We start from the raw sequence: 23,513 nt of genomic DNA on the forward strand, positions 1-23,513 counted from the left end.
GTGAAGCAGCTCCCAGAAGTCTTGTGATCCATCACACACAGGCCCCCGAAGCCTTCCAGAGCCCCTAGTTGAAAGACAACCCCACATTGTTCCATGGAGCCTCATGCTGGGAATAAAGGTATTGCTAAAGCTTGGCTCCAAACAAGGAAGCTTTGCCAGACTGTTTCAGCAATAAATCTACCTTGAGAAAGTGATGAAAACAGCTGCAGGACCCCTTAAACCATTGATGAAAGATTTGTTAACTATGTTGGAGTCATCTGTTGACTCAGATCCTTCCTGAGGGTTGCAGACAGGATAAGTTCAGAGAGCTAAACAGCAGTCTTACCTCAGTGCATTCAGCAGAGGCTTTTCCACAAGTAAAGAGCCAGGAGACGGCCGGGCGCAGTGGCTCACGCCTGTAACCCCAGCACTTTGGGAGGCCGAGGTGGGCGGATCACGAGGTCAGGAGATCGAGACCATCCTGGCTAACACGGTGAAACTCCGTCTCTACTAAAAAAATACAAAAAATTAGCCGGGCGCGGTGGCGGGCGCCTGTAGTCCCAGCTACTCGGGAGGCTGAGGCAGGAAAATGGCGTGAAGCCGGGAGGCGGAGCTTGCAGTGAGCCGAGATAGCGCCACGGCACTCCGGCCTGAGAAAAAGAGCGAGATTCTGCCTCAAAAAAAAAAAGAGCCAGGAGACAGCCCGGGAATCCCAAGAGCTTGCTTCAGGCTGAGCACCTCCATGACAACAGAGCAGGCTGCAGGTCACGCCACCATAATCTCACCACTCTCGTCCACTAATCCCTCACAGTTTACAAGGGGCTGTCACATTCATCATCTTATTTGAGCTCCAGATAACTCTACAAGGAAGTGACGGCAAGAAATCTGTTTCCCCACTTTACAGATGGGGAAACTCTGTCCAAGAAATGAAGGCTCAACCCTGAGTCTCCTGACTGCTAGTGCAGCTCTTTCCACAGACCTGGTTGCCACTTCCGAGGAGGCACTATCAGAAATACAAAATAAGGGAGGAGGGGGAGCAAGGGAGGGCCTTGAGCACTTTTACTCAGAGAAGCAAGAAGGAAGGCAGTTTGAAGGCAGCAAGAACACCACGTCCATTTCCAGGGTGACAAGTTGACCCATTGTTCACCATTGCAGTTCAACAGGGCCTGGATGAAGAGGAAGCTGGAGCTGCTGGACATGTGGACCAGGGCCCTCTAGCCAAGAACCATGGCAGTCAGGGGACTCACTTGCCACCACTCAAGAAGCAGCCCTGGCAGGAAGATGAAACGCAGGCAGAGGTACCATTTCTTTTTTTTTCCCCCCAGACGGAGTCTCACTCTGTCGCCCAGACTGGAGTGCAATGGCACGATTTCGGCTCACTGCAACCTCCGCCTCCCGGGTTCAAGCATTTCTCCTGCCTCAGCCTCCTGAATAGCTGGGACTACAGGTAAGCACCACCAGGCCTGGCTAATTTTTTGTATTTTAGTAGAGATGGGGTTTCACCATGTTGCCCAGGCTGGTCTCGAACCCCTGAGCTCAGGCAATCTGCTGGCCTCAGTCTCCCAAAGTGCTAGGATTACAGGCACGAGCCACCGAGCCTGGCCAGAGGTACCACTTCTAATGGGCTCTCTTCTGTCATTGTTCTTGACTGCAGAGAGGATTCTCTCTCCCTTTGCCGTTTCTCGAGACTTCCAGAGAAGGGAAGAGTACTTTGACCTTTTTGACCACCATTTCCCCAAAGTGTCACCTATAGAACTCTAGCATTGCAAGATGCTCCATTTAACAAAGTTTTGGCTGGGCGTGATGGCTCACACCTGTAATCCCAGCACTTTGGGAGACCAAGGCAGGTGTATCACCTGAGGCCAGGAGTTCAAGACCAGCCTGGCCAACATGGTGAAACACCATCTCTACTAAAAATACAAAAATTAGCCAGGCATGGTCGTGGGCACCTGTAATCCCAGCTACTCGGGAGGCTGAGGCAGGAGAATCGCTTGAACCTGGGAGGAGGAGGTTGTAGTAAGCCAAGATCATGCCATGCACTCCAGCCTGGGCAACAGAGTGAAACCCTGCCTCTAAATAAATAAATAAGAGTTTCGGCCGGGTGCGGTGGCTCACGCCTGTAATCCCAGCATTTTGGGAGGCCGAGGCGGGCAGATCACGAGGTCAGGAGATCGAGACCATCCTGGCTAACACAGTGAAACCCCGTCTCTACTAAAAATACAAAAAATTAGCCGGGCGAGGTGGCTGGCGCCCGTAGTCCCAGCTACTCTGGAGGCTGAGGCAGGAGAATGGCGTGAACCCCGGGGGGCGGAGCCTGCAGTGAGCCGAGATCGCGCCACTGCACTCCAGCCTGGGCGACAGTGAGACTCTGTCTCAAAAAAATAAAATAAAATAAATTAATTAAATAAATAAATAAGAGTTTCATAGGCAAATACACTGGGGAAGTGCTGCATGCCTTCTCCTCCTGGAAATCACATGTGTAGTTAGATACGAGAGCTTCGAGAAGTTCTATAACATAGTCACCAGCTTAACTTTGTTAAACTCTGGGTTTTCCAAACTTATGTAACCACAGATTCTCCCCTGACTCTTTGCTCATCTTGGCAGAGTTAATCTTGTTTGAAAAATAGCTATTGCCTTAGACTCAGAAAAGCCTTGGTTTGGGTCCTGCTTTTTGATAGTTGTGATGAGCCTGTCCAAGAATCATAACTAACTTTGAGCCTGAATTCACCTCTTCTGTAAAATGGAGCTATTATCATATGTCTAACAAGGTTACTGTGAGGATTAAATGAGTTACAATGTAGAAACACTTTCTAAACTCTAAGGCCCCGTGTGTGTGTGTGTGTGTGCGTGTGTGTGTGTGTACAAGATAACAATTGTTCAGAGCAACATAGACAACATCTCCTCCTATCCTGAATAAACTCATTTGACTTACAAGAAGGTCATACGCCAAAGAGAAGAGGAAAGGTGGAGAAGAGCCACAGAGTGGAAGGGCAGAGGGGAGAAACATTTCCTTTTTGGGGGTGGTGGGGGAGGGACACGATCTTGCTCTGTTGCCCAGGCTGGAGTTCAGAGGCGCTACCACAGCTCACTGCAGCCTTGACCTCCTGGGCTCAAGCAATCCTCCTGCCTCAGCCCCCTGAGTAGCTGGGACTACAGGTGTGTGCCACCATGCCTGGCTAATTTTTAAAATTTTTTTGTAGCGATTAGGTCTCACTATGTTGTCCAGGCTGGTCTCAAAATCCTGAGCTCAAGCAATCCTCCTGTCTGGGCATCCCAAAGCGCTAGGACTACAGGTGTGAGCCACTGCGTTCAGCCTGAGAAACATTTCATAATGAATAAAGACACCAATACTAGCACTTCATTTTGATTTTTAATCAAAATCTTGTGATTTTTTTCACCAGATAGCACTATATGTCAGGCATGGCTAAGTATCATTCTTTCTATCATCAACAATAAAATGTTTTATTGTAATAAACAGCATTAAAAAGCTTACTGTTATAACCTTATTTTTCTTCCCAACCTGCAAAAGAAATTTCATCCTTGAAACCACAAGCCTAGCCACGAGGGCTGTTAAAGAAACCTGCTCTGCCCCTTTACAACAGCCTGTTTACAGGAATGTGTATCTGTCGTTCCCTAGGACACGTCAATAGAGAATCACCTTTGTTTATATGCTTCAAAGGAAAGCTACAAGGAAAAGACACAGCAAACCTCCAGGAAGACCTTTGGGCATGGCCGCATCGATCACTCTTGGCTCCCAAGTGACAAATCCCAGGTTACATTCTGTGAAGGCGCCTTCCCTAATAGGAAGGCAGATCTCAGTGGTAAGAACCCAAATGTCTTGCTCATTGATCTGGGTAAACCCAGTCATGCAGAGTTCATTTAAGGACACTGAGGCATGCCAAACATCACTTCCTTGTGCCACTCACCTTACAAAATAAAAGCCAGAATCTAGCTGGACATGGGAATGAGACTCTGGCAGGCTCCTCTTTGCCTAGTGCTTAGCTGCATCCATTCGGAAATCATACTGTCTGGGCTCAAGTCACCCCCACTTACAGCTGTGATCTTGGACATATTAACCAATATTGCTGATGCTCAGTTTTCTCATCTGTAAAGTGGGGATAATAATAACCCCATAAGGCTATTGTGTAAATTGAGTTAATGTACATGAAATATTCTACATAATTCTTTCCCCATATTTAGAGCTCAATACATATCAATTATTATTGTTATCATTCTCTTTACCACCTGACTCAGCCAGCAAGAACTCAACCCAGATCAGGAGCCTGGGGCTCTCTGAACCTGCCTCCCCCAAAGCTAGGGCTGTCCCAGTGCCCCAGCACACTCCCTGCCTTTCCCCCCATTAACTACAATGTGATAAAAGTCAAAACTCAACTGTTCATCCCCAAACCTGCAATTAATATATTCTCATTCTCATCCTGTTTTTAAAGATAAACAAAGGAACGTGAAACTCCACAAGGCCAGAAGCAGCCACTTGTTACAGGCGCTTCCTGCTGACAGATGTCTCTTCCCTCCTGTAGCATCTGCCATTGGCTCCGGAATAATCACCCCTGGGGAAGTGAAGAAGAAAAAGGTTGTGTGTATATGTATGTTTGTGCATGCAGGAGAGAGAGAGAGAGGAGGGAAGAGAGAGAAATTAATCCCAATCTAGAAATAAGGTGGCTCAAAAGGATGTCTCAAAAGAGAACAGGCCTCTCTAGCGTCTGAGCTGACCAGGTGGAGCTGGAATAGAGCTGTAGTAATTTACTAAAGGTTGAAAATCATGAAGTGCAAGGAATTTCAGCTGCCACCAATTCTGCCTTAAAGCATGTGTTATTACCACACTCCCTGATAACAACAGAATTCTTTGATTTCTTAAGGGGCAAGGGATTATCTGTAAACATTTTAAAGGACAGAATTTGAGTTTGTAAGCAGTAAACTCACTTCAGATTCAAAATGCTGGAGATCTTGAATCCAGCAACAGTTTGGCTCCACTGAGGGTCTATCACCTTTGAAAATGCAGGGGAAATTTTGCAAGTCTATCAACCTCCTTTGGGAGCCAAATACACCTTTTTTAGAGATGTCCTTGGCTGTCTCTGGCCTGGTCCTGCCTTGCAGTTCTATGTGGGTCTTTCTTCAGTGTTTGGAGGCACCAGTGATGAATGGGGACAAGCAAGGGCCCCAGGATGTTCTGCCCGGAGTAGCTATGGGAACATGAGCAGGTCACTCACACACTCTGAGCACAGTGACTTTATCTGTGTATCCAGATAATAATGTCAACCTTACAGCGCTGGTAGAAGAGATGAAGCACTTTTAGGAAAGTATGTTGTATCTGACTGTGATCTACAGTGATGTTGATTAATTGCAGGGATTCATGTCATCTGAAGTGTTCCTGAAGCAGCTATGGGCACTCCAGGTGGTCCTGCTGCCAGTGAGGGAGTTTGTTTACAGTCTGTTCAAGATTTACTCAGATTTCCTGTGCCTGAGTTAATCCAAACCTTTCCATCCACACCAGAAGGGCCTCTGTCTTCCCAGGTTCCCTTGGTGCAGGAGTGAACAGCAGGCTTGACCTGCCAAGCTCACCACAGGCCCAAGGAAAGCCCTGGACTTTGCTCCTGGGTCAGCCCAGAACTGAGCCACGCCCAGAGGAAAGGAGTCCCTTCCCTCAACCCATGTATATAGTTTCACAGAGGAAAGCAATATTTTCCGCCATATTAAAACCCTGTGTAAATTTTTAATGAGGATAAAGAAATTAAGTCTTGGCTCGTCAGCCATACCTCACACAAATCATTTGAGTTTCCACATTGATTTCTCAATGCAAACCTTGTCAAACAAAATGCACAAGGTCAGTATTCAAAAAAGGGCAGTTGGTGTGGGCAGCCGGCACCTGGACAGTGAGGGTCTCCAGGAGTATAAAGATCCTATGTGTGTGTGTGTGTTTGGTTTATCATTTTCTTAATGTCTCAAAATTATAAATATTACCCTGCATAGATTTGGTTGAATTTCCTTCCTCAATCAACTCTAAATACAAAGGTTGCTTATGTATGCTTCTGAACCTTTTTTTTCTTTTTGAATACTAAAAAGGAGACACTAGAAGGGTGTCTGACTTCCCAGATTTCTTTGGCCCAGGAGCAAACAGCAGGCCTAATGCTTTTATTTTTCCTCCTATGAAACTGAACTCCTGAAACCAAAACATGTATACATTTCACAGAGCCAAGTTCATATGTTAAAAGTTGCAAACTAAAAGGAGAAATTTTCAGCAACCTCTGAATAATTAGAAACAGGAGGCTCTTACTACTACCCCCAGTGAATCTCTCATACACACACACACACACACACACACATACACATACACATACACATACATGCACACACATACACACTTTTTGGGGGACAGAAAAAAACGACAAAATTAGTTGCTGATTCTGACACACAATGATTCTTTTTCAGCTATGTTCATATTACATAAGTATGAAAAAGCTTCAATTTTTCTGCTAGTGGCTAGATAAATGCTAACGAGAGGAGAGTCTACTCTCAAAGAGATATGGAAATAATCCTAGTTTCAAACACTATTATAATTGCATATATTAGCTCATTTAATCCTTACAACAACCTTATGAGGTAGATAGTATGATTACTGCTATTTTACAGAGGAAGAAATTGTGGCTTAGCTAAGGTCAGCAATCACAAATGCTATTTCCTGCCCCTTCTTAGTGGAAAGCTTGCTCAAACAATGTTCTGTACTTTGCTTTTTCTCTTAACAACATATGCTGAGATTTCTCCCAATCAGTTCAAAGAGATCTCAGCTATGTCATTTTAGTCCGGCTCAGTCTTTCCAGCTGCAAGAAAAAGAAAGACTTTATATCCTCTCAAAGGCTCTTAAACTGAGCATGTTTATAATTCTCAGAGAAATCACAGGCAGGATTAACAGGGGCATATGCTGGATCCCAGGAGACCAAGTGGCACCACTGAAGTCAGATACCAGCTCCCAGCTGGATTAGCTTACCTCTCTCAGCAGCTCCTGGTGCAAGAGATACAATAAGAGACAGTATCGTTTGCCCCTGCAGGCAGCAGGGTTTGGATACCTGCCATGATCGTTTTGTTTTTAAATTTTCTCCAGGCACCAAAGGCTTTGAAATTACCTCCTATCTCAGAAGAACCACCCAGAGTCTTGGAGCCCCTGAAGAGCCAATTTAAAGCCAATGAGCCCCCAACAGAGCTCTTCATCTTACCGGTGGAGATTCGTTACCACACCAAACACCCCCCAAAAGAGAAAGCCCACAGAAGAGGTAGGTCCCGGATGCATGGGCACTCCTGAGGGAGAGCCTGGGATGGGGAGTCCTGCCGATTCTACATGCTCCTACATCATGGCTGACCTTCCCTATGGTCATCCCCTTCAGAGAATATTTTTTAAAGAAGGAAAAAGGGTAAAATCTAGAAGAAGATCTCTTCTGATCATATTCAATTGGATTTTTAAAATATTTATTATACCCTTCATTAAGCAATGCATTTTGTTAAGCTGTGGAAGAGAAAGGAAGACAGGTATATACATAAATAAGTCCAATGCACCATAGGTGTTATAAAAGGGCAAGAATTTTTCACGCAGCTTACAAAAAAATAATTGTATAAAACAAGACAACTAAAATTGAAATTGGAAAAAAAAAAAACCCTGGGTAAAAAGAGTAGAGAAATAGATGTTATCAGACATCTGAGATGAATTCATGGTTTTAGGTAAGTACTGGATTTAGCTGAGTTTCCTGGCAGCCAAGGTAAAAAGGACACTGGAATCTTTGCACCTCCATTTTATAAAAGAAAGATAAAAGTTCATCCAAAAAGTCATTTTCCTGGTTTTGAATTAGGTTATTTTGTAAGGGATGACCTCTATAATCTTTGCCAGGGCAGAGATTATGTGCTTCTAAGCAAAGTTCTAAGAGAATATGAGCAAAGGAGTTCAATTCCAACTGGTGACGTGGGCTTTTTAGGGGAGGCTTCTGAGTGACCTCTCACCCTGTGTCACAAGGAAAAACTCTTTCTGACTTTCCTTTCATTCCATAGTACTCTTGTTTAAGACACATTCTTGCTCCAGGGACTTCTCTGGGCCCTCTGAGGCAAAAAGTGTCCTAGTTTTGACAGGGGTCCCAGTTCTGAGTTTTCTAGAAACTTCAGCAGAGACTGCCACTGGCTTCTTGGAGAGTTTGACTCCTGGGAATCACACAGGCAGCCATTTTGTTCTAAGGCTGTTTGGACTTCTCACTGGAAAGAATGCCTAACGGTGGAGCTTAAAAGACCAATGGAAGGGGACACGAAGGAAATTTCTGGGGTGATGAAAAATGTTCTCACTCTGGGTTGCTTGTATGGATTATAGATTTGTCAAAACTCACTGAACTGTACACTCAAGATCTGTGCAATTCACTCTATGTAGATTTTACCGTGCCAAAAAAATTACTCAGCTCCCTAAAAAAAAAAGAAAATCAACAACACAGTGTTTTAAAATTCAGGTCTTCTTATTATTCAGGTGTGGTGAGGCCAACAGATCAGGAGACAGTTGGCACTGAAAAGACAGTTTGTTACTCACAGTTCTAAGAGGAGGAGGCACACCACACCATGCAGGGCCACACGGGGGCGCACCAGCCTCCAGGAGGCAGAAGGCTGTGCAAGAGGCTCTATTGTGGTTTTCATAGAAGGAATATGGGCAAGGCAGAGCAAGCAGCCTAAGCAGATTTAGAATTGTCTAGTTTGAATAATTCAGCCAGCTCTGTGGCATAGGGGCTGTCCCTTGCTGTCTGGTACCGGCCCTCTGATAATTACAGCAGGCAGATAGTAGCCTGGGAATGTTAAGAGTTTGATAAAGGAGGTTGTTGGGGGTCAGGAACTCTGGGTTGGTTGGGGTGCATATGACAGGTATGTTCCCAGGTGAGTCATTTACTGTCTCTAGGAACTGGCCAGCCCTGGGAGGGACAGTCAGGTCCCAGATGTCAAAACATCAGAATGAAAAGATATACTTAATAAAAAGAGAGATAAGACTATTCACAAGATTGGATTCGATCTGATTATTTTCCATGATGACCCTGATAGGAAGGTGAGGAAAACCACCAGGCCATCATGAACCAGATTCTTAAAGCCAGATGCACCGAGCTTACCAACACACTGACAATGAAACATAGGAATCGGGTACAAAGACAGTGAATTCATGGAGTTCTTCCCCATTTACATGTCATGAGGACCCTGCTTTAAAAGCATCAGAAGCCTAACTCAAAGTGTGTTAAGCAAAAAGCAAGAAAAGAAAGAAAAGGAAAGGGGAAAAAAGAAGGAAAGACGAAAGGAAGGGAGACACGGAGAGAAGGAAGGAAGGGAAGGAAGGGAAGAAATGAAGGAAAGGAAGAAAGGAAGGGAGGGAGGGAGGGAGAGAGGAAAGGAAGGAGGGAAGGAAGGGAAGAAAGGAAGGAAGGAATTTGTTCATGCAAGAATCAGGTAACTGCAGGACCAGCTGAATCCGGGCCTCGGAAAATATGTGTGCAGTACTTTTCTCTCAACTCTGTTAGCCTTTCCTCTGAAGCAGGCTGTTACCATGAGGTGATAAAGATGTCTTCCTGAAATTCCATGCTAATCTCTTTCCTGTTAACCTCTATTGGAAGGATATGCCTCTTAAAAACTCTTGCAAAGCGCAGAAGTCACCCCTGATTGACTAGACTTGGGTCATGTGCCCACCCCGGAACCAATCTCTGTGGCTAAGGCAATGAGGTACTCTCATGCCAGGCTTCAGTTCCATACCCCTCTCTGGAATCAGCAAATGGACACTGCTCCAACCAAACCACATGGTGTGAGCAGGGAAGGGATAGGTCCCCAAAAGAAGAGACATTAGGCAAAAACAACAGACCTCTGCTACAACTCAGCCTCGTCCTTGTCTCCTAGGTGCTCCACACCCTGAGTCAGAACCAGAAAGAAGCGAAGAAGCCATGCCTGTGTGGAAATCTCCCCTGAAGCATGCGTCCTTAGAAACGCCACGGGAGTTAACGGTGCATCTCCCAGTGGACGCAAGCAGGGACACACTCTCACCTCAAGGTAGCTCCTCCCTCCCTCCAGCATCCCTCGGGAACCTTACTCTGAAGGGAAGCAAGGCAAGACACACAAGGGTCCACAGCCAAGGAAAAGGAGTCTGGAAGGGAGGTTAGTTCACCGGCAACCACTGGAAGATGGCCTTTGTGCAGGCAGCAGCTGCCTTCACCAAAGTGCTGCACTAGAACTAACAGTGTCCAGCTCACCAGTTACTTACTCCCTAACTCATCCCACTACTAATATTTTAACAGTGTCCAGCTCACCAATTACTTACTCCCTAACTCATCCCACTACTATTTTCTGGTTGCAGATGTAGAAAGGTGTCAAACTTACCAAAAGTTTGCTGCATGCCTTGTAGTTTATCCTGTATTTTTAAACAATGAAATTTCATTTCTAATCTGTTTATAAATATGTATTTATTCATTAAAAAGTCCATAATATCGGCAGGGTGCGGTGGTTCATGCCTATAATCCCAGCACTTTGGGAGGCTGAGGTGGGTGGGGATCATTTGAGGTCAGGAGTTTGCCAGCCTGGCCAACATGGTGAAACCCCATCTCTACTAAAAATACAAAAAATTAGCCAGGCGTGGTGGTGCACGCCTGTAATCCCCACTACTCAGGTGGCTGAGGCACAAGAATCACTTGAACCCAGGAGGCGGAGGTTGCAGGGAGCCGAGATTGTGCCACTGCACTCCAGCCTGGGTGACAGAGCAAGATCCTGTCTAAAAATAAAAAATAAAAAGTTTAAAAAAAAGGTCCATAATATTGATAAAAGTCTTCACTCCAATTTCCATGACGTGGACATCTGAAATTATACACATGGGCGCATCTAAGTGTTTGTGTTTATGTGTTGGATAGGTTGGAAGTAACAAGCCATATTTAGAAAACTCCCCATTTTCAGAAAACTGAGCCTCCTTTCCAAAAGGCATGTGCAAGATGACAGTATCACAGATGTCAAGTGACCTCTGACTACTGGTATCAGAAATAGGAAGATGCACATTAATGTGTTTGGAGTTCTTCCTCTGTGCCAGGCACTGTCCTTAGTTTTTAACATGTATTCTGTCAGGCACTCCTCACAGCAATCCTCTCCTCCTTTTACAGATCAGAAAACAGAAGCCCTGAGAGATAGGTAGTATGTTTGAGGTCACGTAACTATAAATGGCCTCACTAGGATTGGAGCTCAGGGCTTCCAGTGCCAGAATCCATGTTCTTACTCATTGTACTACATTCCCTTTCAGTATAAGCCCAACATTGTGACTTTTCTAACTAATACCAAAAAATTAGAATAAAAGAATAAACCAAACAATGAACCTAGAACCTTTGATTATTGAAGCAGAGGCTTATTTGGTCTATCTCTTAAGTGGGAGTTAATTATCCTAAAGACTTTAATGTTTCTTTTTTTAAAAAATCCAAATATGGGCAGAGATCCCTCTGCAAATAGAGAAAAACGCACCTTTCTACTTATGGACCACAATGCGAGGTGCACAGCTGGGGCCACAAGATAAAGGACATCAGTGAATTTTATCTCCCATAGTGTTCATTTTGAACTGCCCTACACTTGTTTTGAGCTGCCACGACCACCAGGAACTGAGTACCAGAACTTGTCCCTCCTCTGCCACTCGGCCAGGAGGAAACTGGTTTAAGAAGCCCCTTGGTATAAATTATGCATGCAACTGAACCTGGGAGTAGATGCAGAAAGAAAGGGACCTAAAGAGGCAGTTCCAGCTGAGCGTAGTGGCTCACACCTATAATCCCAGCACTTCGGGAGGCTGAGGCAGCAGATCACCTGAGGTCAGGAGTTCGAGACCAGCCTGACCAACATGGTGAAACCCCATTTCAACTAAAAATACAAAAATTAGCCAGGTGTAGTGGCACACACCTGTAATCCCAGCTACTCTGGAGGCTGAGGCACAAGAATTGCTTGAATCCAGGAGATGTAGGTTGCAGTGAGCCAAGATCACGCCACTGCACTCCAGCCTGGGCAACAGAGAGAGGCTCTGTCTAAAAAACAACAACAACAACAAAGAGGCAGTTCTTCATGGCAGTCTTCACACAGAGGTCCCTGCTGCACGAGCATGTTGATGCTGAGAGTGGGACTGCTCCATTGCAACAAAGGCGGCACATATTCATTTACTTGCCTAGGCCTGGATTACTTCACTTCTAATACCACAGAAATGAAGCCAGCTTTTATGTATGCATCCGCACATATATATTTTTTATTTTATTGCTTAACCATCTGAGAGTAAGTTGCAGACATTGTACCATTTATCCCTTATCAGCACGTATCTCCTAAGCCCAGGAATATTCTCCCTCCTAGTCACATACAATTACCACACTCAAGAAAGCAAACACTGGTGTAATAGTACTTTCTAATTTCTAATTCATAGTCACATTTCTCTATTTATACCGGTAATGTTCCTTTATAGCTTTTTTTTCAACCTAGAATTCAACTCAGAATCATGCATTACATTTAGTGGTCCCACTCTTTAGAATCTTTTCATCTAGAAGAGTCCCCCAGTCTTGTTTTTCATGACATTGACATTTTTGAAGAAGACGGGCCAGTTGCTTTGCAGAATTACCTTCAATTTGGATTTTTCTATTTCCTCATAATGAGATTCAGATCAAACCTTTTTGGCAGGAATATCACAGAGGTGATGTTGTGTCCCTCTCGGCCCATCATATCAAGGGATGCAAAATGTCAGTTTCTTCCATTGTAGGTGATGTTAAATTTTATTATTTGGTTAAAGGTGATGTCTGCCCCATTTTTCCATTGTAAAGACACTTTGCCTCTTTTTAATGAATAAGTAGTCTGTGATCATTTGAGACCACATGAAGCCAATTTTTAAACCCAAATATTAATATCAACTAAGTTTTACATGTGAAATAAAGACCACTCCCTCTGAAAGAGGTGAAACCGAGGCCTCAGTCACTTGGGTTCCTGGGTTTCCTGCTTCACAGAGCACGCCCTGTTGGTGTTGAGAAGAGAAAACAGAAGCAGAGGGTAGGGTATGCTTTATGGAATGCTACCATCAATCCTGATACCCTCTGACTTCCATCTGGAAGGTAGCACTTTTTATTTAACCCTGAGGAAGGAATGCAATCATTGACTCTGCCTAGTAAAACTACTTTTTGGTCAGAAATCTATATCCAATAATCTCATCAGCTCTAAAGCTGGGATCTCTCTAGTCAGAGCCTTCGGACTAGGGGTGGAAGGAGTTTGCACCCTCTCCAGTCCTCCTTCCATCTCGGGATGTCATCCGTAAGATGAGAATAAAAACAACCACCACTCAATTCCTCCCAGTTCTTGGCAATTTTCCAGATGAACAGCCATGATTCTAGCCAAGAGTCATGTCATTTTGGCCATGGGAAATATCGGGTCCCTGGTGCTTAGCAGGACTGGAAAAGAGGGACAAACCTGAGAATGAGTGGAATAAACCATCCTAACACCAGGACGGTTTCTCCCTTCTAGCCACAATACAATTACCAGTCTTCATAGCAGTCTTCACACAGAGGTCCTTCAGCCAAGTTAGAAGAGAGCTTCCTTCTCCTTCCTGCTGATTCTGTTTTCTCACACAGGCTTTTTCCTCTTTTGTTTTTAAAGATGATGATGCCCCACCCCAAGATGTGGCCCCACCATTGGATCTTCTGCCCCCGATTAAAGGAAAAAAAAGTCCTGAGAGCCAGAAGGGCCTGGACAGCCCTAGGACATCAGGCTGCAGCAGCCCCCCAAGTCTCCCGAACATGAGAGCGCCCAGAAAGGCACTGCCAGCAGCTCAAGGTAATCATTTCCAGGGTGCGTAGTTGCCCCCCACTGGCTTGTATGTGGCTCATTGCCAGGGCCGCGTGGCTGCTGTGATGTAAGTTTTCTGAAAGGCATTCCATTGAAAACGGGTAATTGACACTGTTTCTGATGATGTCAGTGGGATTAATGCTCCCCATGCGTATTCCTAAAGGGTCAGTACATGTTTTAAGGGTTTGCTGCACCAACATGCACTGCTACGCTGTTTTGTGCTTTCCTCACTCCTGGCAGCAGCATTTGATGACACAGCTCCCTGTGCTCCTGGGGGAGACACACTACCGGATTTACCAGGCACACTCCAAACAGCCATAACCCTTGCCCCCTGAGGCAAGACAGCCCAATGAGCCTGCCAACAGAAGAGTCCCCAGACAGAAGTCAACTCCTGCCCAGGGCAGAGCCTGTTCACAGAGAGGAAAAGACCCTGATTTCTAGGGAAGGGTGAGGCAGGGCAAGGCCATTCCCTCTAGAATTTAGCCTCACTTCAAGTACTTATCCTTAAGGAGCTAATAGTCAAGGAGGGGACTCAGACGCTTATACAGAGCAATAATGCGAGGACAGCACAAGAGCAGCTTCCCCGGGGCTTCCATCTAAAGGTAGCTCATAGAGCAAAAATTGCTTAGAGTCCAAGTTACCCCTGAAAAATCCCTGGGAAGGTGCCACGCTGGAGACTGACAGACCATTTTCAGGAACGTGTGGTCCAGGCAGCTGTTTCTGCTTCGTTGAAGGCTTGGGCTGCTTTCTCAGTTTGAGCACCAGATGAAGGAGATGACATGTGTTTGGGGGACAGATTGTATAAAGAAAGAGGTATCTCTATTAACAGCAGAATCACACTCAGGGCTGCGAGAAGCTCACATTTTGAAAGGCATGTGGGAACAGAGAGCCATCACAGAGGCAACAGATTTCACATCTTTCATTTCATGCTCAGTCAGGGACAGAATGCCTCAGTATTTAAATCAGTCTCGCTTGCTCTCTCTCTCCCCCACTGCCCAACACACCCCCTTCTCATTCTCTCCCCAGAGCATATATAGTTGAATTCTTTAAGCATAAATTAAATCCACAGATTAATAGTTCCATTCTGTGTTTGCAGCTTCTGTTTCAGACTGAGATGGTCAAAATTAAATCCCTTCCTTCCCCACAACACTCTCTCTATCCCTAGAGACATTGTTTTCACCTAGAAACCATTCCGGGGTTGGAACTTCTCTTTCACAACCCCCTCCCCTTTATACTTGTGTGACAGCAATGCTCTTTTCATTTTGATACAATTGAACCAAACTTGGTGTACTGTTATGTCCCCACCTGGGGCCTTCCTAGGAAGTTGCATGGCCTGGGACAAATCACAGCAAATGGATACTCAGGCCTACTTTAGACATCCTTATAAAGGGAGAATCTGATTAGAATAGAATGCCAGTGGCCGGGCATGGTAGCTCATGCTTATAATACCAGCGCTTTGGGAGGCTGAGGTGGGCGGATCACAAGGTCAGGAGTTCAAGACCAGCTTGTGCAACAAGGTGAAACCCCATCTGTACTAAAAATACAAAAAAAAAAAAAATTAGCCAGGCATGGTGGTGCACATCTGTGATCCCAGCTACTCAGGAGGCTGAAGCAGGAGAATCACTTGAACCTGCGAGGCAGAGGTTGCAGTGAGCCGAGATAGCACCATTGCACTCCAGCCTGGGGAACAGAGCAAGACTCTGTCTCAAAAAAAAAAAAGGATAGAATGCCAGGACCAGGACTGGGAAAAGAGAGCAGCCTGAAGCCTCAAGTGTGTGTGTTGGGTATGTGCAGGTGTGTAAGTGAATGTGTGTGGGATGTGTGCTTATATGCCCATGAGTACATGTGTGTGCTTGTGTGCATGCATGTCATTGTGCATATCTATATAGGCATGGCTGCATATGCACATGCATGTCTATATATTCAGTCCTGTGAATGTATGTGTGTCATATGCTCATCTATGTCACTGTTCATGTGTATGGGGGGGGTGTGTGCATGCTTGCCCTGTGAGAGTGTACATATGTGTGTGTGCCACTGTGTGAATATGTCAGTGTGCATTTGTAAGTGTGCATGTGTATGTGTGTACTCCTTAACATCCGCTGTAGCTGGTGGCCTGCTAGTCCAGGTAGCTGGACTCCTGGCCCATTTTTCTTGGAGATGGGGAAGGTAAGTATGGTGTAATATGAATAAGTTTGGTCTTTGTCCCTGGTTTCTATTACTAAGCTAAAACTCTTGGAATTTTCTGAATGATAGTAGTATCTTTTGTTATTCATAATGAGCCCCTTTGAAAACACCTGAGTTTATGCTAATGAGGTGACATAAGGTAAGGCCCCTAGGTAGCCTCATGATGGGGCCAGTGACCAGAAGGACCAAGCAATAAGAGGATTAAAGGGTTGGAGCTTCCAGCCACAACCTCTAGGAAAGGGGAGGGGACATGGAGATCACACTCTTTATTAGCTGTTGACCACGAATTGATAAGCTTCAGCATTGCTGAGCGTGTCTAGGCGGGAGGGCAGCAGGCCCAGGGAGGGCATGGAAGCTCGGCACATCCTCACCCATCTCTTCATCTGGCTGTTCACAATATCCTTTCTAATGTCCTTTATAAATAAGCCAGAAAATGTAAGTAAGTGTTTACCTGAGTTCTGTGAGCTGTCCTACCAAATTGTTGAACCCAAGGAAAGGGAGGACTGTGGGAGGCCCAATTTAGAGCTGGTCAGTCAGAAGTACAGGTCACAATCTGGGACTTGCAATTGGCATCTGAAGTGGGGGGCAATCTTGTGGACTGAGCCCTACCCTGTGGGATCTGACACCATCTCCAGGTAGAGAGTGTCAGAACTGAATTAAATTATAGGACAACCAGTTGGTATCTGCTGGAGAATTGCTTGGCATGGGGGAAACCCTGCAATCTAGTCCCAGGAGTGTTCTGGGTTGAGCGTTGAGATTCGAGTCGGGAATAAATGACTTGTCTTTTACTTTTACAGTCAGGTTATAAAAAATACCTTCAATCTTTCTAAGTAACTAGGGAGACACAGCATCCTTCTCCTTGACCTGAGCCCCTGGCATCACCAAGCCATCCCAGTATTTCATCTAGAGGTTATGGCCGTGTATGCTGAGTACTGCACAGGACATCTGATGGAGGCAGACAGTAGAGGCAGGAAGCAGGAAGCCCTGTTCTCAGGGGCTGGGCTGCACACAGCTGAAGGAAGGGACTCCTTTTCCTTCACACAGAGTGCCCCCACTCACTTAGCCCTGCCCCTGAGGTAGCCAGGCTCTCCCGAAGTCATGATGTAGGCGAGTGGCAGCCCCTCCCTTTTCATCCCACCTTGACCCCTGGAAGGCAGGGCCTGAACAATAGCCCTGCTCTGCTGAGTCCCAGGAGTAGGGCTCACCCTATACTCCGGTGGGCACCCGAGCACACAGGCATCTAAGGGTGTGTGCCCGTGGGGGGACTAGGGGAACATGGCCCAGGTTCAGTCTGTCTCCCTCACCAACATGGTACTGACACTGCCTATGCTTGTGCTTATTTTCAAGAAGATTCCAGCGACCCTACACTGGGACACTTCTTGCTGGGTCCAGATGGAGAAAAAGTCTGCCTGTCCCTCCCAGGTCATACCCAAACCGAGGCGCTTCCATCAGGTAAAGGTAAGCTAACACATTCCAGGGCAGCCTTGTTTTTTTTTTCAAAGGGGAAGATGTTACCTGCAGCTTCCAAATTTTCCCAGCAGCAGAGACATCATTAAAAACACATGCAAGTCAGCCAGTTTCTCCCCTTTCACCGACACAGAGGTGCTTCTGTAGCTCAGACACAATGATCCAATGTTTGCATAACAAGTTTACTCTCGCTGGAGCATTTGGAGAGAGAAGTTCCAGTGGAATGGCTTGGAAGAGGTCTAATGTGCCACGCTGATGCCTTGATGAGAATGATAAAGTCCTTTTGGTATTTGCCCAAACTAAACACTGCCTTTTCTCTTCTTTCCAACCACCCTGCAGAGGTGGAGACGGCTAATTGGTAATCCAATCAGGTATCCTTGTTATGTGTGTTGGTTCATCCCTGTGAATCATCTGGCTCCTGACAGATAGCAAGGCAGTTTCCAAAAACCCTTCTGGCATGTTCACTTTTTAGAAAAGAGATGCTGCCTCTGGGCAATAGCCATTTTGCAAAGGAAAAAAGAAATGAAGTCAGAGGGTGATGAGCATCAACCACCCAGAAACCACCATGATGTGTATGCATGAGTTTGCAACCAGTAGGCCCCTTGATGTGGGAGATTAAAAGCTGCACTCACTTGGGGGGTTACGTCATGACCGGCTCAATAAAAAGAGCACAGATTCAGAAGCTAGGAGATTTGAGGAGCTCTGGCCTCACCTCTAAGTTGCCAGATGACTTTGAGTCACCCACCTGGATACATCCTCCCTGTATCCAAGGTTCCTCCACCAAAATGAGAGGATTGATTCCTCCCCTGAGAAATTCCTTGACCATTGCTGCATTTTACATCTCGTGTCCGCTGCTATTGAAGCAGCCACCCAGTATATGGATTTCCAGAAAGTAGAATGTATTTGATTCCAAATTCAACATCAAAGAACTTCCATCAGTAGTTGGTTTATACCAGGATATGAGTATAAAAATATGTTGGTTCTGAATTGGTGGAAGCAGGAGTTAGACAGGTGGAGGCCACTGTCAGCATGACACACCTGGTGCAACAGCTGGAAAGCAAATATGATTCTGTTCACCTGCTGCACATTTGTCCACTCTGTTCCAGGAGAAATAGTTCTCCCTTTTAGCACAGCGAAAGCTAGAAGCAGAAAAGGAAATATTTAGGCTGTAAGCTTATTGTCACCGTTGTCAACATGATGCTTCAGTCATTTTAGTACCCCTGGCACCTAGCATAGTCCCTGACATATACATAGAAGGGTCACAGTAAATGTTCATTGAAGTTTTTTGAAAAATATTTCAATAATTTCCATGACATGGAGAAAGAGAAAGATGAAACTTATACTGATAAATGAAGACATGCCTTCCATCTTGTCCCAGTCCCACAGATGGTATATTTAATCCTACTTGCCTCTCAAACCTAAAGGCATTCACTGCATGCTTATTGAGTGAATGAATGAATGAATGAATGAATGAATCAGTTAGCCACTGACCTTTCTCAAGCCTTTCCTCCATGGGCAGTTGGTTGACCTTCAGTCTTGATGGTGACAGGATGTTGCTCAAGAAGGTGGTGAAAGATCTTAAACCCACATCTTCCTATAAGGGTCTGGCTTTCTAAGAGTCTCCATTAATGAGCAAAGATTTTTTTGGTTTGGGCTTTTGTGTTTGTTTGTTTTGGTTTGGTTTGGGAGACAGTATACTGAAAAAAATTTTTCCTCTTGCAAAATATTAGGTTGGTGCAAAAGTAATTGCGGTTTTGCCATTACTTTTAATTGCAAAAACTACAATTACTTTTGCACCAACCTATAATTGCTCCAACCACACCAAACTCTTTGCAGAGCAGTTTGTTCAAAACCATCTTAATCACTGTCTCCACCCTCCCCTTCCAGCCTCATCTCCTACTATATTCCAGCCCACCCCTTGCTCATCTCTTTGATGGCCTAAAAATTCAGTCTTCATTCTTTTTTTTTTTTTTTTTTGAGACGGAGTCTCGCTCTGTCGCCCAGGCTGGAGTGCAGTGGCGCAATCTCGGCTCACTGCAAGCTCCGCCTCCCGAGTTCACGCCATTCTCCTGCCTCAGCCTCTCCGAGTAGCTGGGACTACAGGCGCCCGCCACCACGCCCGGCTAATTTTTTGTATTTTTAGTAGAGACGGGGTTTCACCGTGGTCTCGATCTCCTGACCTCGTGATCCGCCCGCCTCGGCCTCCCAAAGTGCTGGGATTACAAGTGTGAGCCACCGCGCCCGGCCTTCATTCTTTTCTCTCCAAACTTTTGCTCAAGTTGCCCCCAAATGTTTAGAATAGCTTTAAGTTCATCTTTTCTGGAACATTTTCCTTAATAAATCCACCTCATTGCACACAACTGCCTAGATGTAGCCTCAGCCCCATTCCTCTCTCTCTCTCTCAATCCCACTTTTGTGATTATTGTATTTATCTGCATCTGTTTTCTGTTTAGCTCCCAATATATGAGTCCTAGAGAACATCTCATCTCTATCATATGTCCAGGAAAAGCTTGTTGATTGACTGAATACCCCAGGTGCCACAAAGGAAAGTTCTTTAGGGATCATAGTTGTTGTTGGTTTTTTGGGGTTTTTTTAATTAAAAAAAAAAAAAAAACTCTTGAGTAAAGGAAGGAATACGATCCATCTGATCTTTCTGAGACTTCCAGGCTCTGTCAACAACTATTTGGAAATAAATTCTTAGGCAATTAGATCATGATATCTTGCTTTCAGACAGCATAGGGAAATGAATATAAACCTTCAGAAGAAAAAAAAAAAAAAGATATGAAGACTAGAGCTGGAATTTGACCCTTTTGGTCATGTTGGGATATTGCAACATTTAGGAAATTGAAAGTCTTGAGAAAGGAAAAGTTAACTTAGAAGGATAAAAGTCAAACGACTGGATATGCCCTCTGAATTGCTTATCCTTCATCTGCTCCCCTAGTCACAGTGCCAGCAATAGAAGTTTTCTCTCAGAAGTTCTTTAATTCAGAAGTTTGTTTTACAAAGAAGTTCAAGGATGTTTATGCCAATGATTCAGGTTGGGCATCAAGTCCCATGTAAATTTAAATTCCTGGTCTCTTTCAGAGTTTCTGTTTAGTATTTGTTCTTGTTCTAAATGGATTTTTACCCTCAAAATGTTTCTTGGGTTTTTTTTGTTTTTTTAGACAGGGTCTTGTTCTGTCGCACAGGCTAGAGTACAGTGGTGCAATCATGGCTCACTGAAGCCTCAAACTCCTGGGTTCAAGCTATCCTGCCACCTCAGCCTCCAAATAGCTGGGGCTACAGGCACAAGTCACCATGCCCGGCTTTTTTTTTTTTTTTTTTTTTTTGAGATGGGGTCTCCCTATGTTGCCCAGGCTGGTCTCAAACTCCTGGCCTCAAGCAATCCTCCCACCTAGGTCTCTCAAAGCACTGGGATACACGCATGAGCCACTGCACCCAGCCTTTCTTGTTTGTTTGTTGTTGTTGTTGTCGTTTGTCATTTAATTAGCATCATTCCCCCTTGCAACTCTTTCTTGGTATGGTGGTTTTAAAATCCACAAATTCTTTGACACTTCCCCCTTCGAAAGGGAGATACTAACTCTTCTCCCCTTGGTTGTGAGTGGGATATGATGGCTCACTTCTAAATAAAGATAGACTATGGCAGAATTGATGGTATGTGACTTCTGAGACTGGGGTCATAAAAGGCACCAAGGCTTCCTCCTTGCCCTCTGTCTCGGATTACTCACTCTAGGGAAAGCCAACCACCATGTCTGTGATGAGGCCACTCAAGCAGCCTATGGCAAGCAGTCCACATGGCAAGGAACAGAAGCCCCCTGCCAACAGCCAGAATGAACTTCCCAGGCTTGTGCGGGAGGTGCCTTCAGAGGAAATTCTCCAGCCCCAGTCAAGTCTTCAGATGACTGCATCCCTGGCTGACACTCTGTCTGTGACCTCATAAAAGGCTGCACCAGAACCACACACCTAAGCCACTCCAAGATTCCCACAGAAACTGAGTCATAACAAAGGTTTATTGTTTTAGGTTTCAGGATCATTTGTTTTGCAGTAATAGATAACTAGTATTCTAGATAACTAGTATACTTGGTGTCATTTTGTGATGGTCTGTGATTTGGTTGACAGAAAGATGAGTCTAAGAATATCCCAGCTGGTCTCAAAACACTGATCATTTAGGGGTAAACATAGGCTATGTGACTGTTCTCCCCAGTTTTCCCTTGTGATAAGTTGGTTGTGGGACCCCATGGGTAAAATAATCCTTCCATGTTGGTGGGGTACTGTTTAAAGTATGATTTTCCTTAAGCAGCCCATCTCTTAGTAGCTGTTACCTTACTGATGATGCCGAGAGATGTAAGGGAGGAGAATTAATTTCGATAAGGCCATGTGAGGAAGAAGAAAAAACTCTAGTTTTATTCCCACCTGTACTGCCCAGGATTTCTGTGATCACAGGCAAATAACTTCATTGCCTTGGACCTCAGCTTCCTCATATGGAAAAAGAGGAGTTGATATTAGATCCAGTCCTCACAGCACATGTCCCGTCGAACTCCAATTCCTCAGAAGGTTAACAGGCATTGTGTAAAAAAGGAAAGGTTCTAGGGCCAGATACATTTGGAAACCAGTGGACCAAAGTTAAGCAGATCCCTTACCGCAGGACTTCCTAGAGCCTCTGATATGCTGATGTGCACCATGGTTCTTCAGGATGGGGATATGCACTGTTTCCCAAACTTATTTGATCACTGAATCCCTTTGTTTTTGGTAAAGCATCATGTGGATCTAAAAAGGTTTTGGCAAACTTTGGAAAATGCTAAACTGACGATTTCTAAGGTTCTTCTAACATGGCATGTTTCTAAATATGCCCCTTTCCCCAAGGAGACTCTCTCAGTGGAGCAGTTCTTGTGTCTAAATCCGGAAACAGGATTTCAGCCATTAATCATTTGTGACTATTATTATTTTTATTCTCTAAACATCAGTTCTGAATCATAGAGTCCACAATCCATCCATCTCTGGATAGGAAGAAATACAGGAAGATAGGAACCCCATGTGGTTATAGTGTACATTGTCCCTTATGCCTTTTCAGTGTTTTTCATATCTCTCATGAGAAATAATGTTGGCAGATGTTACCAGTACTAGTGATCTCCAGTCAAATGTTTGAATAAAGGAAAATGTGGCTGGATATGGTCTCTGGGCACCCAGCATTTCCTTTCAGTGGGCCTGCCTGTTACTACAGAGGCTAGAAGGCTAAAAACTACATTTCCCAGATAACCTTTGCAGCTAGGGGGCTGGATGCAAATTATTTTCTGCCAATTAGATGCGCTTGCATGAGATTTGGAGGGCAGAAGTGAGGCAGAAGCATCACAGCTCTGGGTACTGAGCTCATGAAGACCCAGCATGATAAGAGGCAGTTACTCTATAGCAACTCTGTTTCTTCTTAAAAATATTTGGGCAGTTTCTGTTCTGGGCTGAACCCTGACTAAAATCTCTCCTTACAAAAATTACAGGAGATTCCCATCAGGCTTGGCATGGGGCTAAGTTAGGTCTGTCACATGTACCACAGTGTTGAGTGATTGTAGAAGGGCAGGCTGTGATAACTGTGTTTGTCCCAGCCTTCAGAAGGAAGCAGCATTCTTTCCCTCACTGTAGTGAGACCAGCAAGGCCTCACAGCCCACTCTGGAAGGTGTCCTGATAACCACCAGTAGAGAACTACTAAAACGCAGTAGGGACTCTCCTTCATTTCCTTTGACAGAAACCTCTTGTGATTCCTAGAAACATAAAGACTTCCCTACCTCATATGTAGCTGAAAAGGTGGCATCATCACCACTTTATGGCTTCCGAAGAAGAAACATGTCAAGAATAATAGCTTGCAGCCAGGCGTGATGGCTCATGACTGTAATCCACTTTGGGAGGCTGAGGAGGATGGATCACCTGAGGTCAGGAGTTGTTGAAACCCTGACTCTACTAAAAATACAAAACTTAGCCAGGCACGATGGCAGGTGCCTGTAATCCCAGCTACTCGGGAGGCTGAGGCAGGAGAATTACTTGAACCCAG

General features: G+C 45.0%; 1 protein-coding gene across 3 annotated transcripts in view; it reads left to right on the plus strand.

Moving 5' to 3' along the window:
• Positions 1–23,513, plus strand: part of KIAA2012 (KIAA2012 ortholog) — a 134,697-nt gene that overhangs the window by 23,634 nt on the left and 87,550 nt on the right. For 2 of the 3 annotated variants that reach the window (XM_063644890.1, XM_055290232.2), the window contains exons 5-11: positions 1,135–1,277; positions 3,617–3,800; positions 4,428–4,570; positions 7,097–7,265; positions 9,889–10,038; positions 13,633–13,809; positions 17,353–17,463. In XM_063644890.1, the coding sequence (XP_063500960.1) occupies positions 1,135–1,277; positions 3,617–3,800; positions 4,428–4,570; positions 7,097–7,265; positions 9,889–10,038; positions 13,633–13,809; positions 17,353–17,463 (1,077 nt within the window). The remainder of the gene's footprint in view (positions 1–1,134; positions 1,278–3,616; positions 3,801–4,427; positions 4,571–7,096; positions 7,266–9,888; positions 10,039–13,632; positions 13,810–17,352; positions 17,464–23,513) is intronic. The other variant, XM_055290233.2, reaches the window with a different exon arrangement.

The sequence above is a fragment of the Symphalangus syndactylus genome, chromosome 8 (assembly GCF_028878055.3).
Source record: "Symphalangus syndactylus isolate Jambi chromosome 8, NHGRI_mSymSyn1-v2.1_pri, whole genome shotgun sequence".
Lineage (NCBI taxonomy): Eukaryota > Metazoa > Chordata > Mammalia > Primates > Hylobatidae > Symphalangus > Symphalangus syndactylus.